General features: G+C 43.5%; 1 protein-coding gene across 5 annotated transcripts in view; it reads right to left on the bottom strand.

The window, feature by feature from the left end:
* DAO (D-amino acid oxidase) overlaps nucleotides 1–19,056 on the bottom strand; it is a 142,019-nt gene that overhangs the window by 30,244 nt on the left and 92,719 nt on the right. For all 5 annotated transcript variants that reach the window (XM_073582590.1, XM_073582591.1, XM_073582592.1 and 2 more), the window contains 3 exons: nucleotides 6,455–6,520; nucleotides 4,960–5,014; nucleotides 4,763–4,867 (listed from right to left, as the gene is read on the bottom strand). In XM_073582590.1, coding sequence (XP_073438691.1) covers nucleotides 4,763–4,867; nucleotides 4,960–5,014; nucleotides 6,455–6,520 — 226 coding nt within the window. The remainder of the gene's footprint in view (nucleotides 1–4,762; nucleotides 4,868–4,959; nucleotides 5,015–6,454; nucleotides 6,521–19,056) is intronic.

The following is a 19,056-nucleotide window of genomic DNA, read 5'->3' as shown; positions in this document are numbered from 1 at the left end:
CCGCCCGTGTGCCACATCAGTACCATATGGGTGGCCGCTGGGGAACAGCGCTTACTGTAGAGCTTCTTCCCCAGCGCCGTTGTCACACGAAGGACATCAATGTGTGTTCTACGTGTGCGGGATGTTTTCGGCCCGTGCTGCCGGTAAAAAACAGACATGTCAGCGTGCTTTGTCTACGGACACACGGTCTGTGGAAACATACTGACATGTGAACAGACCCATTCATTTAAATGGGTCTACGTGTGTCAATGTCTCACTGAGGCTACTTTCACACTAGCGTCGTGCACTGCACGTCGCTATGCGTCGTTTTGAAGAAAAAACGCATCCTGCAAAAGTGCTTGCAGGATGCGTTTTTTCTCCATAGACTTTTATTAACGACACAGTGCGACGCATTGCCACACGTCGCAACCGTCGTGCGACGGTTGCGTCGGACCGTCGCAACCAAAAAACGTTACATGTAACGTTTTTTGGTGCGTCGTCTGCAGCATTTCCGACCGCGCACGCGCCTCCCCGCACCTCACAATGGGGCAGCGGATGCGATGAAAAACAGCATCCGCTGCCCCCGTTGTGCGGCGCTTCCACACTATGCGTCGGTGCGCTGCAATGTCGCATAGCGACGTGCAGTGCACGACGCTAGTGTGAAAGTAGCCCGAGACGTTTTTTGTCTCAGTCAAAAAGACGGACGGTGACGGATCCGTCACCGTCCGTTGTCTGCTATAATGGACGCCTATGGGTGACGGATCCATCGCCGTCCGTCACATGACGGAATCCAGGGGGTTCCGTTTTTTCAACTGAGCATGCCTGGAAGAATTTCCCTTTCTTTAATTTAACCCCAAAATCAGATCTGGCACAGAAAAGTCTCTCTCTCTCCCTATTCCTTTAACCCCTTAGCGACAGAGCCAGTTTGCAGCTTAATGACCAGGCCAATTTTTACAATTCTGACCACTGTCCCTTTATGAGGTTATAACTCTGGAACGCTTTAATGGATCCCGCTGATTCTAAGACTGTTTTTTCATGACATATTGTACTTCATATTAGTGGTAAAATTTCTTCGATAAGTCTTGTGTTTATTTATGAAAAAAATGGAAATATGGCGAAAATTTTGAAAATTTTGCAATTTTAAAACTTTAAATTTTTATGCCCTCAAATCAGAGAGATGTGTCACACAAATTTCTTAATAAATAACATTTCCCACATGTCTACTTTACATCAGCACAATTTTGGAAGCAAAATTTTTTTTTGTTAGGACGTTATAAGGGTTAAAAGTTGACCAGCGATTTCTCATTTTTACAACAAAATTTACAAAACCATTTTTTTTAGGGACCACATCATATTTAAAGTCATTTTGAGGGGTGTACATGACAGAAAATACCCAAAAGTGGCACCATTCTAAACACTAGACCCCTCAAGGTGCTCAAAACCACATTCAAGAAGTTTATTAACCCTTTAAGTGCTTCACAGGAACTAAAGCAATGTGGAAGGAAAAAATTAATATTTAACTTTTTTTGCAAAAAATTTACTTCAGAACCAATTTTTTTTATTTTCACAAGTGTTAAAAGAGAAAATCAACCACAAAATTTGTTGTATAATTTCTCCTGAATACGCCGATACCCTATATGTGGGGGTAAACCACTATTTCAGCACACGGCAGAGCTCGCAAGGGATGGAGCGCCGTTTGACTTTTTCAACGCAGAATTGGCTGGAATTGAGATCGGATGCCATGTTGCGTTCGGAGAGCCCTTAATGTGCCTAAACAGTGGAAACCTCCAACAAGTGACCCCATTTTGGAAACTAGACCCATTAAGGAACTTATCTAGATGTGTGGTGAGCACTTTGAACCCCCAAGGGCTTCACAGAAGTTTATAACGTAGAGCCGTGAAAATAAGAAATCTATTTTTTTCCACAAAGATGATCTTTTCGCCCCCAAATTTTTATTTTTTACAAGGGTAACAGGAGAAATCATACCCGCACAGTTGTTATGCGATTTGTCCTGAGTATGCTGATACCCCATATGTGGGGGGGAACCACTGTTTGGGCGCATGGGAGAGCTCGGAAGGGAAGGAGTGCCATTTTGGAATGCAGACTTTGATGGAATGGTCTGCGGGCATCATGTTGCGCTTGCAGAGCCCCTGATGGGCCTAAACAGTGGAAACCCCCCACAAGTGACCCCATTTTGGAAATTAGACCCCCTAATGAACTTATCTAGATGTGTGGTGAGCACTTTGAACCCCCAAGCGCTTCACAAAAGTTTATAAACGCAGAGCCGTGAAAATAAAAAGTCTTTTTTTATTTCCACAAAAGTGATTTTTTAGACCCCAATTTTTAGACCCCCAAAGTTGGCAAATAGTGGAAACCCCTCAATTCTTGCTCCAACCCTAACCCCAACACACCCCTAACCCTAATCCCAACCCTAACCCTAATCCCAACCCTAATCCCTAATCCTAATTCTAACCCTAATTCTAGTTCGCCCTAACCCTAATTCTAACCCTAGTCGTGACCCGAGCCCTAACCCTAGCCCTAGCACAACCCTAACCCTAACCCTAGCCTAACTCTAGCCCTAACCCTAGCCCAACCCTAACCCTAGCCCAACCCTAACCCTAGCCCAACCCTAACCCAACCCTAACCCTAACCCTAGCCCAACCCTAACCCTAACCCTAGCCCAACCCTAACCATAACCCTACCCTAACCCTAACCCTAGCCCTAGCCCTAACCCTACCCTAACCCTAGCGCTAACCCTACCCTAACCCTAACCCTAATGGAAAACTGAAAAAAAAAATATTTTCTTTATTTCATTATATTGGCCTATATAAGGGAGTGATAAACGGGGGGGTTATGTACTATTTTTTTTATTTTGATCACTATGATCGTTTATCATAGTGATCAAAATAATGAATGGAATCTGCCAGCCGGAGCCGGCAGATTCCCGGCGGGCGCACTGCGCATGCGCCCGCCATTTTCAAGATGGCGGCGCCCATCGGAGGATGCCGGCGGGACGTGGGACCACCGGGAGGGGACGGAGGGCCACGGAGAGGTACCGGGGGGGGATCGGGGACCCTATTTCTCTCTCCTCTGATGTGCGATCACATCATAGGAGAGAGAAATTAAATGTAAAATCGCGGCTTTTTTTTTTGCGGTCGCCGTTATAGGGTTAATAACGGCGATCGCAAAAGCGGGGGTCGGTAAAAACCGACCGATTCATGTTCTCTGGGGTCTCGGCTACCCCTGGCAGCCGAGACCCCGGAGAAAATCCGACACTCGGGGGCCCTATTCACTTAAATCACAGCGCCGTTAATTAACGGCGCTGTGGTTTTAGTACCCTTAATTACCGCCGTTAAAAGGCGTATCGGCGGTCGTTAAGGGGATAAATTTCCAGCTGCGACGGATCCGTCAAAAAAACGGATCCAGTGCATCATTTTTTTTCCAATCTGCACTGGATCCGTTTTTTCACAGTTTGACGGATAGTGACTGACGCCAAAAGACTGAAGTGTGAAACAGGCCTTACATATAAATCCAATGTGACCTTACTCTAAAAGGTAAAAAAAACATTTTTACTATTTGCTACGTAACAATTATAAACAAAAAAATAAAAGTGTTCTCCAAATGATTGGATACTTATAAAAGAAAGACAAAAATAGTCTCTCCTAGTCCAAAGCCAGCTCCCCGCTGCAGCTCTGGTCTCCGTGTTTTGGTTACAGGGACGACTTCACAATTACAGTGCACACCACCACTTCAGCCAATCGCTGAGCTCAGAGACTCTGCTAATATACACGGCACAAGCTGCTGATTGAAATCAGTGATTAGGTGCAGCGCTTATGCGCGTTGTGGTGGTGACATCACTGCTGTTGCCAAAACACTGCAACCAGAGCAAAGCTGCAGGTCACAGAGAAGCAGAGTACCTGATGGGTTTGTTTTTTTACAAGTATACAATCACTTGGGGCTATTTTATTGAAAGTGTAAAACCACTTTAAATAATCCGCACAATGAACTAAATCAAAAACCTAAAATGAATTCTGAAATTGCTGTTTTTCTTCAATTTTTCCCCAAAAAAGAACTTTTGCAGAAAGTTTTTATCATACGATACCTTAGGCCGCTTTCCCACGTTTTGCAAAAAAAACGGATCCGAAATTTTTCTTGGCGGATCCGTTTTTCTTCCCATTGACTTGCATTATCGGCGGATCTTGACAGATGGTCATCCGTAGGATCCGTTCTTTCACGGATCCGCCAAAATTTTGGCGTCCGCTGACATGACTGGACGGACACTGAAACGTTTTTTTGCAGGCCAGTTCCGCATTTGCCCAGAAGAATTGCCTTTGCCGGAAATTTAACCCTAAATCCCGTTCTGGAGGCTGAGAATTTCTCTCTCTCTCTCTCTCTCTCTCTCTCTCTCTCTCTCTCTCTCTCTCTCTCTCTCTCCTTTTTCCAGGCACGGGTTCCTTTAAAGTTCAACCTTACACGGATCCGTCAACGCAACGGTCCGGTGCCACCCGTTTCTTTCAATCCGCCTACAGATCCGTTTTGCGCCATTTTAGCGGATTTCGAATGAGCTGAAAAACGGATGTGTGAAACAGGCCTTAATAGATGTTATTAGAAAATAAAACTAGTTAAAAAAAAAAATAAGCGATCAAGCAGCTATGTTGGTGGAGAAATAGAAAGTTGCAGCTCTAGCAATGCAAAGTTGAAAAAATGAAAGCAAAAAAATAATGAAGTTAAAGAAAACGTGAAAAGGGACAACTACCATTAGATCACATTGTATCACACTTGCCTTTATGATTTGTCCTCTTCCGGGTTTTAATTCTGGATCATGCTGCAGCTGCCCAGAACGTATGCCTGTGCAGTTAATGATGACATCTGCCCCTAGTGCGGCCAGCTGGGGATTAGACACAAGAACCATGGATATCCTCATCTTGTTGCTAAAAGCGCATTTTACGATGGCTCATACAACTCTGATAGTGAAGTTACCTCATCAAAGCTTTTGACAGTCTTGTGGATAAGCTTGACTCCTCTCTCTTCTAATCTACAGAATAATTCCAGACAGAATGAGACACAGGCACACTGCTAATTCCTCATCTCTTCACAATATTTAAAAGGAATCTGTCAGGAGGATTTTACTAATCAAACTAGTTGTAAGTCAGTATAGGTCATAGAACAATAATACAAATGAGAGATGTCTTTTAGTAATCAAATATACCATATCTGAAAAATAACATATAAACCTTCTACTAAGCCTGGAAGCTCCTCGGGGGTGTGTCACTGCACTCTGAGTTCTTTTACATACCTCCCATGCACTTCCTGGCTAGTTTAAAATGGCTTCAAAGCTACAAATGTAATTTTTTATTGATCGATTAGTGAAATCGTCTTGACAGTTTCTCATTAATGACACTTTTTGGTACAAGTGTATCTAATTAGGCTTGTGTATTTATGCTATCTGTTCTTGATTGTAATGTAAGGAAATCATCCTGGCAATAAAGAAATAAGCAGGGACAGGAAAAAAGATAGGTCACTGCCAAGAAGAGAGTGCATGGATGATGTCAGTCCACTGCACATGTGTGTATACGAAGGAGACTTGTCACTCAAGAAGAGTAGTGAAAAGAAAAAGGGAAAAGGTGCTACAAGTGTGTTACCCTCAATATGGGACACAGAAAGCAAAGGATTGTATATGCTTATCTGCCTAGATGTAACCTGGCTCATTCTGTAATTTTAGGAATGAAGGGCTGCTGCTCTGTGGGAAGAAACCAAACAGCCAAATGAGTGGCGATTCCTGTGCGCTGCCACAGAGTGAGAACAAGGGTGCGTGTTCTCTGGATCTTTATTCATACAACGTGCTTCGAAGTCGGGTTGACTTCTTCATCTGGTAGAGTGTACCTATTCTTGATGAAGGAGTCAACCCGACTTCGAAACGCGTTGTATGAATAAAGATCCAGTGAACTTACATGCTTGAATCACCATTCTTTTTCCTGTTAGGTTTGACTGTAAGGTGAATAGGGCAGGGAGAAGTTGTCTGGGACTAGCCCCTTGGATTAATCATCCAAGCCACACGGTATGCTTTACTCTGAAGTGCCACAATGCTAAAATAATCAATAAATGATTCATGCTGCCTTCGATTCTGGCACCGTGAATTATCTGTCAGATTCAGTTTAGGGCAAATTTAGGTATCAGTGAAACATGGTCTGAGTATGGACCGCCATGCACAGATTGGCCCGGGTTTTGAGACTCAAATGTGACAGTCTCATAGACATATACCGACGTCTAAATTCAACCTTAGGAAAACCTACAGTACAATACACACATTGGGGCAAGTTGTGGTTGAAAACAAACATTAGGGTTTAGGGTTTCCAAAATATACTCCACACACTAATAATGCATTGTATGACTAGGAATTTTACGATATATACATTGCCCTGTGTGTAAATGGCCTTAATGCAATACACAAGACAGTATCCGTGTTGGAACTTACTTTTTGGTCAGCCATGGTAAGTAGCTCTTCCCTTCAATCATCAGCGCAGTGTTGAACCACCCATAGCTGTAATGAAATAATGTAATATAACAGTTATTAAACATATACTGCAAAGAGTTCAATGTGTCCCATTTGTCTTCATCCCTGAAAAGCAGAAATCTCTTTAATAAAAGGCCTAATGGGCCAGCAATAAAAACTGTTATAAATTCTGAATTCCAATTTGCCCCCAGTAGCAAACATTCACATATCTAATTTCCATGATTATTGGATAAATGTGTTGGATTTGTACAAAAATTTTGTATCTGTGCACCTGTATAGTTAAATGCATTATGGTAAAAAGTGTTTATTTCTGGTACTGAAGGATTAAACTGTTATATTGTTTTACAAAAATGGATTTAAAAACAAACAAATAATGCCTCCCATTATCCAGTAGATGGCGCTCATTTTCTAGAACAGACTTGATTTGTTCTGTGCAGGAATAAGGAGCGACATATAAGATAATCATTACGTCTACAGCCACAATCATTGGGTAAAAGCGCTTTTTCGGATTGGTCCCTAAGGCATAATGTTTTGCATTTCTGCTAGATGAGAGAGAGGCCTTTTAGTTATTTTGGATATCATTTTTTTCAGCTGTAGGTACCTCGTACTTTATAACATTCTCCCTCGATCTGAGTTGATATGGTGCCTAAGATGGGGAATGATTTACTAAATGTAGAGTAAAATTGGGGCCTGTGTCATTAGGTTTTGTTGCATGTGCAGAACCCATTTACATTATAATGTTTACACCATTTGTGTACATCTTTTCATATCATGGCCAACACAGTAAGACAGGGAATTGCTTTTTTTATGCCGTACCTAAATGTTATATAGTGTATCTTCTAACCATTAACATCACAGGTTATTGAAAATATTAGCTCCTTCACTAGGAGAATTTTCTCTTTTTTTACTTTTTAATTCATTTTTTGGAAGGAAGGATTTAGCAAAGAGCAACAATTTTGGTATTTTTTATTTATTCACTATATATATATATATATATATATATATATATATAACATTTTTTTAGTACAAGTCACTACAAAGGCAGCAATACTAACTTTGTAAATGTTTTTATTAGTTTTTTTTCTCCCAACAAAACATTTTTAATTGTACAAAAAAATTGAGCTTAGTGTCCATGTGTAAGAGGAACACTTATATGTCTGTTAACCAGACTACAGTTATCTGAAGCCAAAATCACACATTATTGCATTACTGTCCGGGTACGGACTGCCATAAACCAACAGGCCATAGGTCTCCTGACCTGAGCTCGACTGCCTCATAGGCATATGAGCGGCTGTCTAGTTAGGGTCAGGAGGAGACCAACAATTGGTCCTTACATCACAGTGTGCACTCGGACCACAAAAAAAGGATGCACGAATGTGACCGAAGGTGTGAGGACAAATTCCAATGATTGATTCAATCTATCATCTGAGCAGTGCAGGTCAGGGGCAGACCTACCGCCCGTGCATTGAATGGGGCCCCCAGGGGAGAGGGGCCCCTCCCCGCCCCTCCCCTCCCTTCCCCTCCCCTCCCTTCCCCTCCCCTCCCTTCCCCTCCCCCTCCAGCACCGCATGGCTAATTATTTCAAAATTCAAATTAGCCATGTGCATTAGCAAGGAGGAGAGCAGCGCTGCAGGAGGCAAGGGTATGACTCCTCCTGAGCAGGGCTGGCCTTAGGGGCAGGCAGCTGCCTAGGGGCCCCCAGCCAGCGGCACATCACGCAGGGGGGCCTGCCTGCCCCCAGCGCCGACTTCACCCCCGCATTGAAGGAGGCAATGATGGAGGAGGAGAGAGTGTCAGCTGCCTCTCCCATCATTCCCCGCTCTGCCTCTGACACAGCGGGTGCGTGATGATGTCATCGCGCTCTCACTGTGTACCAGACAGTGCAGGAGAGGAGACAGGAGCCGGGAGCAACGCAGGCATGAGGAGAAGGTGAGGAGTGTTTTGTTGTTTTTTTTTTAAATCAGTGTGAGTACTGGACTGTGGGGCCATGCTGGGGGGGGCTATATACCATGCTGGGCTGTATTATACAATCCTGGGCTGTATTATACCATGCTGGGCTCTATTATACCATGCTGGGGGGGCTATATACCATGCTGGGCTGTATTATACAATCCTGGGCTGTATTATACCATGCTGGGCTCTATTATACCATGCTGGGGGGGCTATATACCATGCTGGGCTCTATTATACCATGCTGGGGGGGCTATATACCATGCTGGGCTCTATTATACCATGCTGGGGGGGCTATATACCATGCTGGGCTCTATTATACCATGCTGGGGGGGCTATATACCATGCTGGGGGGGCTATATACCATGCTGGGCTGTATTATACCATGCTGGGGGGGCTATATACCATGCTGGGCTGTATTATACCATGCTGGGGGGGGCTATATACCATGCTGGGCTGTGTTATACAATCCTGGGCTGTATTATACCATGCTGGGGGGCTATATACTATGCTGGGCTGTATTATACCATGCTGGGGGGGCTATATACCATGCTGGGCTCTATTATACCATGCTGGGGGGGCTATATACCATGCTGGGCTGTATTATACCATGCTGGGGGGGCTATATACCATGCTGGGCTGTATTATACAATCCTGGGCTGTATTATACCATGCTGGGGGGGCTATATACCATGCTGGGCTGTATTATACCATGCTGGGGGGGGCTATATACCATGCTGGGCTGTATTATACCATGCTGGGGGGGCTATATACCATGCTGGGCTGTATTATACCATGCTGGGGGGGCTATATACCATGCTGGGCTGTATTATACCATGCTGGGGGGCTATATAGCATGCTGGGCTGTATTATACCATGCTGGGGGGGCTATATACCATGCTGGGCTGTATTATACCATGCTGGGGGGCTATATACCATGCTGGGCTGCATTATACCATTCTGGGGGGGGCTATATACCATGCTGGGCTGTATTATACCATGCTGGGCTGTATTATACCATGCTGGGCTGTATTATACCATGCTGCGCTGTATTATACCATGCTGGGCTGTATTATACCATGCTGGGCTGTATTATACCATGCTGGGCTGTATTATACCATGGTGGGCTATATACCATGCTGTGCTGTATACCATGGTGGGCTGTATACCATGGTGGGCTGGGCTATATACCATGCGGTTCTGAGCTATATACCATGTGGTGCTGGGCTGTATAGTATGTGGCTGTGTTATATACCATGTGGGGTACATTTTACATTATATTCTATAGGGGGAGGCTGTGTTATATAATATGGGGGGCTACATTATTTTTTATGGGGAGGTGGGCTGTATTATATTCTATTTGGGGCTACATTATATTCTATAGGGGGCTGTATTATATTTATTATATTCTATGGGGGCTGCACTATACTATATGAGGAGGGCTACATTGTATTCTATGGAGGGGTTACATAATACTATAGAAGGGGCTGCATTATATCCTATGAGGGGGTTGCCATATATTCTATGGAGGGGCTGCATTATAGTATATGGGGGGGACTGCATTATATTCTATGGGGGGGGTTACATTATATTCTATACAGATATTATATCCAGCCCTACATAGCCTCAATATTAGATAACAACAAATAATAAATAACTTTGTTGCCCTATGAATGGCGGGGGGGGGGCCCGAAAAATTTCTTGCACAGGGGCCCACTACAGTCTATATCCGCCCTTGGTGCGGGTGAATCTGTGCCGATCAAGTTCGCTAATCAGCAATGCAAAGATAGCTCATTGCTAGTCACTGTTTTGATTGGTTCTAACCAGGACCGTAACGAGGGGTAGGCAGGGTAGGCAATCGCCTAGGATGCTGCTTCCTGTCTCCACGAGGTGGGTGCATTTTTGGAGTTAAAAGAAAGTGACATGGCTGAATGCCTGCAGCTTCTCGGCCCCTTGCTCCCGCCGCAGGCATTCAGCACAATGACAGCTGGGTCACGGGCACACAGGGGAGCAGTGTCCTGCCATGAACTCTAGCAGAATGCAGGCCACTTACGGCCTGCACTCTGTTTGAGACGGCAGACGCAGGGGATGTCAGATGGTGTGATACCGTGATGTCATCCAGCGTCCACTGTTGCACAGGAAAGAAGAGAGGATGGCGGTAGAGTAAAGGGAGCCTGGATTAGATCAGTACAAGCCTTTTTTTCATTGTATTTTGCCAATGAATAGGGGACATATGAGGGGCTGGATGTGTGGGAACATAAGAGGGGATGGCTGTGGAGGACATAAGAGGGTCTGGTTCTGGGGTAAATAAGAGAGGTTGTTTATGGAGATATAAGTGGGGCTGGCTGTGGCAAACATAAGAGGGGCTGATGTGGGGGACATAAGAGGGGCTGGCTGTGGGAGACATAAGAGGGGATGACTGTGCAGGATATAAGAAGGGCAACTGTTGGGACATAAGAGGGGCTGGATGTGGGGGCATATGAAAGGCTGACTGAGACATATGCGACAACATATGAGGGTCTGACTGTGGGAAACATAAGAGAGAATGGCTGTGGGGGACACTGAGCACACGCTGTTTAGTGTCTCTGCTGAATGACAGGCTATATGTTCGCATCATGCAACCATGCAGCCTGCCATCTAGATGTAACAGAGCGTCGGAGAAATGGATGAGGTCGTAAGTATGGTTTAATTAAGATTTATTAAAGGAGTCTGTGTCATTCTTTCAATTAAAGAACTTTATTTTGGGTGTCTGTGTTTTCATACAATGTGACTATGGGGTTTGTAATGGGGCATCCTATTGATGCCTCTCCATTACTAACCTTGGGGCTTGATGTCACCTGACAATACAAAGGTGACATCTACCCCTCAACTATCACCCCACTTCCCACAGCTAAAGGGCAAGTGGGAAGAGCAAGGCTAAGTGCCAGAATTGGCGCATCTTAGAGATGCCCCTTTTCTGGGGCGGCTGAAAGCTAATGTTTTTAGCCTGGGGGGGTTAGTATCCATAGCCCCTTCCTAGGCTATTAACCCATTAACCCCCAAGTGTGGTTTGCACGTTCATGACCGGGCCAATTTTTACAATTCTGACCACTGTCCCTTTATGAGGTAATAACTCAAACGCTTCCATGGATCCCGGTGATTCTGACACTGTTTTATTGTGACATATTGTACTTCATGTTAGTGGTAAAATTTCATTCAATAACGAAATTTGGTGAAAATTTTGAAAATTTCACAATTTTCCACATTTGAATTTTTATGCCCTTAAATCACAGAGATATGGCACACAAAAAAATTAATAAATAACATTTCACATATGTTTACTTTACATCAGCACAATTTTGGAACCCAAATTTTTTTTTGTTAGGAAGTTATAAGGGTTAAAAGTTGACCAGCGATTTCTCATTTTTGCAACACCATTTTATTTTTACGGACCACATCACATTTGAAGTCACTTTGAGGGGTCTATATGATAGAAAATACCCAAAAGTGACACCATTCTAAAAACTGCACCCCTCAAGGTGCTCAAAACCATATTCAAGAAGTTTATTAACCCTACAGGTGCTTCACAGGAATTTTTTGAATGTTTTAAAAAAATGAACATTGAACTTTTTTCACAAAAAAATTACTTTAGGTCCAATTTTTATATTTTACCAAGGGTAACAGGATAAATTGGACTGAAAAAGTTATTGTGCAATTTCTCCTGAGTACGCTGATACCTGATATGGGGGGGAACCACTGCAAAATTGGCTGGAATTCAGATCGGACGCCATGTCACGTTTGGAGAGCCCCTGATGTACCTAAACAGTGGAAACCCCCCACAAGTAACCCCATTTTAGAAACTAGACCCCCCATGGAACTTATCTAGATATGTGGTGAGAACTTTGAACCCACAAGGGCTTCACAGAAGTTTATAACGTACAGCCGCACAATTAAAAAATCATATTATTTCCACAAAAATGATCTTTTCATCCCCAATTTTCATTTTCCCAAGGGTAAAAGGACCCTAAAAGTTATTGTGCAATTTGTCCTGAGTACGCTGATACCCCATATGTGGGTGTAAACGACTATTTGGGAGCATGGCAGAGCTCGGAAGGGAAGCAGCGCCATTTGACTTTTTTGGCTGGAATTGAGATCGGACACCATGTCACGTTTGGAAAGCCCCTGATGTACCAAAACAGTGGAAACCCCCCACAATTGACACCATTTTGGAAACTAGACCCCCCAAGGAACTTATCTAGATTTGTGGTGAGCACTTTGAACCCCCAAGGGCTTCACAGAAGTTTATAATGCCCGGGCGTGAAAATAGAAAAATCATATTTTTTCCACAAACATGATCTTTTAGTCCCCAATTTTTTTATTTTTACAAGGGTAACAGGAGAAATTGGACCCCAAAAATTGTTGTCCAATTTGTCTTGAGTACGCTGATACCCCATATGTGGGAGAAAACTACTGTATGGGGACATGTCGGGGCTCGGAAGGGAAGTAGTGACGTTTTGGAATGCAGACTTTGATGGAATGGTCTGCGGGTGTCATGTCGCGTTTGGAGAGACTCTGATGTGCCTAAACTGTTGAAACTCCCCACAAGTGACCCCATTTTGGAAACTAGACCCCCCCATGGAACTTATCTAGATGTGTGGTGAGCACTTTGAACCCCCAAGTGCTTCACAGAAGTTTATAACGCCCGGGCGTGAAAATAAAATCATTTTTTTTTTCACAAAAATGATATTTTTGCCCCCAATTTTTTATTTTCCTAAGGGTAAAAGGAGAAATTTAACCCCAAAAGTTGTTTTGCAATTTGTTCTGAGTAGGCTGATACCCCATATGTGGGGGTAAAACACTGTTTGGGCACATGGCAGAGTTTGGAAGGGAAGGAGCACCATTTGACTTTTTCAACACAGAATTGGCTGGAATTGAGATCAGATGCCATGTTGCATTTGGGGAGCACCTGATGTGCCCAAACAGTGGAAACCCCCCAATTCTAACTCCAACCCTAACCCCAACACACCCCTAACCCTAATCTCAGCCCTAAACCTAACCCTAGCCCTAATGGGAAAATGGAAATACATTTTTTTAATTTCATTTTTCCCTAAGGGGGTGATAAAGGGTGGTTTGATTTACTATTTATAGCGGGTTTTTATTTTTGGCAGCTGTTATACGCTAAAAGATGCTTTTTATTGTAAAAATAGTTTTTGCATCACCACATTTTGAGAGTTATAATTTTTCCGTATTTTGACCCACCGAGTGAGGTGTTATTTTTTGCGAGACAAGCTGACGTTTTTATTGGTACCATTTTCAGGCACGTGACATTTTTTGATCACTTTTTATTCCGATTTTTTGGACACAGGATGAACAAAAACCAGCCTTTTAAGAATTTCTTTTGGGGGTGCGTTTACACCGTTACGCGTGCGGTAAAATTGATAAGGCGGTTTTATTCTTTGGGTCAGTACGGTTACAGTGATACCTCATTTATGTAGTTTTTTTATGTTTTGGCGCTTTTATGCAATGAAAACAATTTTATATAAAAAATAATTATTGCATCGCTTTATTCTGCGAGCTATAACTTTTTTATTTTTTCACTGATGATGCTGTGTGGTGGCTCGCTTTTTGCGGGACAAGATGACGTTTTCAGCGGTACCATGGTTATTTATATCTGTCTTTTTGATCGCGCGTTATTGCACTTTTTGTTCAGCGGTATGATAATAAAGCATTATTTTTTGCTTTGTTTTCTATTTTTATTTTTTAAGGGGTTCGCTAAGGGGGTTAACTCATGGGACAGTTTTATAGGGCGGGTCATTGCGGACGCGGCGATACCCCAATATGTGTACTTTTATTGTTTTTTTTATTTCCAAAAAATGAATTTATTTTTTTAACCTTATTACATTGTCCCAGGGGGTACATCACTGTCATGTGACAGATCGCTGATCTGTCACATCACAGATCGCTGTGACAGATCAGCGATCTGCGATCTGTCATAGGCAGTGCATAAGGCTTCCTCGTGCCTGTGCTTTGCAGACATGAGGAAGCCAGCTCCCTGCAGGCCCCTGAAGGTCCCCGCCGCCATTTTGGATCCGGGGACCTGCAGGGAAGGAGGCCCCTGGAGCAGCACTGCACATCTGGCTGCTCTGAGGGGCTCAGGGAAGCACGGAAGGAGCCCCCTCCCTGCCGATGCTTCCCTAAACCCCGGGTACACTGCAATCGTGTTTGATCGCAGTGTGCCAGGGGTTAACGTGTCGGGGGCGATCCGTGACCGCCCCTGACACATAGTGCTGGGTGTCAGCTGTGATAATCAGCCCACGTGAGCACCGCTGATCGCTATGACGTACTATCCCGTCCCCGGGAAGTAAGTCCCAGGGCACATAGACAGGATAGTACGTCATATGGCAGAAAGGGGTTAATATGAGCCCGCAGCTGTCTGCATAGCCTTTGCTGGTTATAAATTATAAGGTGACGCTACGTCATTTTTTAGGGTCCCCCATTTTAATAGCCAGTAAAGGCTAAGCAATTTGTGAGCTGATATTCATAGCCTGGGAAGCTCCATGGGTTTTACCCCCTTCCCAGGCTATAAACATCGACCCCCAGCCGTCGGCATTCCCTCTGCTAGTTACGAAAATTACACGGGAGCCCACGCCATATTTTTCAGAAAAATTATCTTTTATTAATTAGATATATGTACAGAAATCTGCACACACTGTACTAATAGTATTTGTCACAGACACCTATATATCTACCTATTCTATTTGTATTTACTGTATGTAATTCATCTATTCCATCCTGTTGGATCCTGCTGTGATTTTACACTATGTGGCTGCTGATTTACTGGCTTTTCTTGTATCTATCTATGTAATATATATACATTTATATACTGTATATATGTGTGTATCACTGACATCTATATAACGATGTATTCTTTGTGTATATATCTATTCGATCTATTCTATTCTAACCTGTCAGTGTGATTGCACTGTACGCAGCACATGAATTGCAGGCTTTTCAAAGGACACCGGGACACCGATGCATAAAAATCGGACAGCACTCGCATGGTCCGAGTGTTGTGTGATTTCTTTCTCGCTTCCATTGGCAAGTATCGGCCGAGTCTCGGTGACAGAAGCGGTATGCTGCAATTTTACACACACGTCAAATACACCTGAGAAAAAAAACGCTGATGTGAGCTGCCCCTTATTGCTATGCAATGTTTTTTCACATAGTACTCGGCCGTATTCTACGGTAGGGCTCATACTCGCTTGCGAGAAATATGGACGAGTGCAATCCATTAAAAAATCGGATTGCACTTGGACCAATGTTATTCAGTAGGCAACATCTAATTTGCGAGTTTTTTCTCAGCTGAAATCGGACTGAGAAAAAAAAACACAGCATGCTGTGTATTGCTGCGTATCTCGGACGAGACTCGCCAATGCAAGTCAATGGGTGTGAGAAAAAAAAATCTTACAGCACTCTCACCATCTGAGTGCTGTCCGATTTTTACGCAGCGGTGTCCTTTGAAAAGCCGTCAATTTATATGTGGCTATACAGTAAAATCACACTGACATGTTATAATACAAAAGATAGAATACATGTATATACATAGAATAGGTGTGTATATGTATGTGTGTGTATATATATATATATATATATATATATATATGTGTATATATATATATATATATAATGTCAGTGACACGCATACACATATCTATATATTTCATAGAGAGATACATAGTAGAAGCCAACAGGATAGGAGACATGGTATGCATACAGTAAACAATTGCAGAACAGTTAGGGTGTGTGCACACGCTGCGGATTCTGCTGTGGATCCGCAGCAGTTTTGGTCCTGCGGATCCGCAGCAGAATTAGCTGCGTTGTACAGTACCTTTATAGCCTATGGGAATTGAAAACCGTTGTGCAGATGGTGCAGAATTTTCTGCGCGGATTTGCTGTGTTTTTCAGCCGCAGAAAGAAATGACATGTAAATTCTTTCTGCAGATTCCGCTGCGGTTTACCATATCCTCCATTGTAGAGCTGATAAACCGCAGGGAAAACCGCAGGCTAATCCGCAGATAAACCGCAGGTCTTTTGACTTGCGGATTTTGCAAAATCCGCGCAGATCAATCCGCAGCAGAATCCTCAGCGTGTGCACACACCCTTAGATTTATATATGTCAGTGACTAATAGTGTTAGTAGCATGTGTGTGTAAAATTTGAAACCTGTATGTATTTAATAAAAGAATGTACAGTCATGGCCAAAAGTTTTGAGAATGACACAAATATTAATTTTTACAAAGTCTACTGCTTCATTTTTTCTAATGGCAATTTGCATATACTCCAGAATGTTATAAAGAGTGATCAGCTTAACAGCAATTACTTGCAAAGTCAATATTTGCCTAGAAAATGAACTTTATCCCCCAAAACACATTTCAACATCATTGCAGCCCTGCCTTAAAAGGACCAGCTAACATCGTTTCAGTGATTGCTCCATTAACACAGGTGTGGGTGTTGATGAGGACAGGGCTGGAGATCAATCTGTCATGATTAAGTAAGAATGACACCACTGGACACTTTAAAAGGAGGCTGGTGCTTGGCATCATTGTTTCTCTTCTGTTAACCATGGTTATCTCTAAAGAAACACGTGCAGTCATCATTGCACTGCACAAAAATGGCCTAACAGGGAAGAGTATCGTAGCTAGAAAGATTGCACCTCAGTCAACAATCTATCGCATCATCAAGAACTTCAAGAGAGAGGTTCCCTTGTTGCCAAAAAGGCTCCAGGGCGCCCAAGAAAGACCAGCAAGCGCCAGGACCGTCTCTTAAAAGTGTTTCAGCTGCGGGATCGGGCTACCGGCAGTGCAGAGCTTGCTCAGGAATGGCAGCAGGCAGGTGTGAGTGCATCTGCACGCACTGTGAGGTGGAGACTCTTGGAGCAAGGCCTGGTCTCAAGGAGGGCAGCAAAGAAGCCACTTCTCTCCAGAAAAAACATCATGGACAGACTGATATTCTGCAAGAGGTACAGGGAGTGGACTGCTGAGGACTGGGGTAAAGTCATTTTCTCTCATGAATCCCCTTTTCGATTGTTTGGGACATCTGGAAAACGGCTTATTCGGAGAAGACCAGGTGAGCGCTACCACCAGTCTTGTCTCATGCCAACTGTCAAGCATCCTGAAACCATTCATGTGTGGGGTGGCTTCTCAGCCAAGGGAATGGGCTCTCTCTCAGTCTTGCCTAAAAACACAGCCATGAATAAAGAATGGTACCAGAATGTCCTCCAAGAGCAACTTCTCCCAACCGTCCAAGAGCAGTTTGGCGATCAACAATGTATTTTTCAACATGATGGAGCACCTTGAAATAAAGCAAAGGTGATAACTAAATGGCTCAGGGAACAAAACATAGAGATTTTGGGACCATGGCCTGGAAACTCCCGAGATCTTAATCCCATTGAGAACTTGTGGTCAATCATCAAGAGACGGGTGGACAAACAAAAACCTTCAAATTCAGACAAAATAAAAGCATTGATTTTGCAAGAATGGACTGCTATCAGTCAGGATTTGATTCAGAAGTTGATTGAGAGCATGCCAGGGAGAATTGCTGAGGTCCTGAAGAAGAAGGGTCAACACTGCAAATATTGACTTGCTGCATTAACTCATTCTAACTGTCAATATAACCTTTTGTTACTCATAATATGATTGCAATTATATTTCTGTATGTGATAAAAACATCCGACAAACACACATAAAAGCTAGAGGGCAGCAGATCATGTGAAAAAATATTTGTGTCATTCTCAAAACTTTTGGCCATGACTGTATTCACGGGAAAAAATTGCATGGGCTCCCGTGCAATTTTCTGCACCAGAGAGGGAAAGCCAGTGACTGAGGGCAGATATTACAGCCTAGGAAGGGACCATGGTTATTGCCCCCCCCCTGGCTAAAGACAACAGCCCCCAGCCACCGCAGAAAATTCTGACACTTAGTCTCTCTCATCCCACTGCCCTGTAGCTGTGGGATATGGGGTAATAAGGTGTTAATGTCTCCTTGCTATTGTAACTCGGCAGCGTGGGAAAATGTTCAGAAACTTTCCGACGCTATAGAGTTCATGTCTGGTCAGGCGGGAGAGGCTGCACAGGCAGGTTTTCATTCATTACACAGTGGTTTACAGCCGAGACGGTAGCATTAGCACCGCTCCCGGTTGTAAACTATTTAACCCCTTGAGATGGATTGCAGCGTGGGATTTGACTGTACGTCAGACAGGTATAGGATATTGGTTTTTATTTTTTACAGGAGAACAATGGCTTCGCTTGGATTGGGAGTTTAATAAAGATGGGAAACCTGTGTGTTTAATTATTTCATTAAAAGACTTTATTCTTAATGTGTTTGTGTTTTTTTAACCCTTTCATACTCTTGGATTAATAATGATAGGTGTCTTATTGACACCTCTCCATTATTAACCGGGCTTAATGTTACCTTATAATAGCAAGGTGACAGTAACCCCTTATTACCCCATATGCCACCACTACAGGGCAATGGGAAGAGAGAGGCTAAGTGCCAGAATTGGCACATCTTACAGATGCGCCTTTTCTGGGGTGGCTGGGGGCAGATGTTTTCAGCCGGGGGTGCAAAAACAATGGTC

Source organism: Dendrobates tinctorius, unplaced genomic scaffold (assembly GCF_039654945.1).
Source record: "Dendrobates tinctorius isolate UK_male_01 unplaced genomic scaffold, ASM3965494v1 ptg000073l, whole genome shotgun sequence".
Taxonomy (NCBI): Eukaryota; Metazoa; Chordata; class Amphibia; order Anura; family Dendrobatidae; genus Dendrobates; species Dendrobates tinctorius.
The sequence above is the reverse complement of the archived record's forward strand: the minus strand, read 5'-3'. Positions and strand labels throughout refer to the sequence as shown.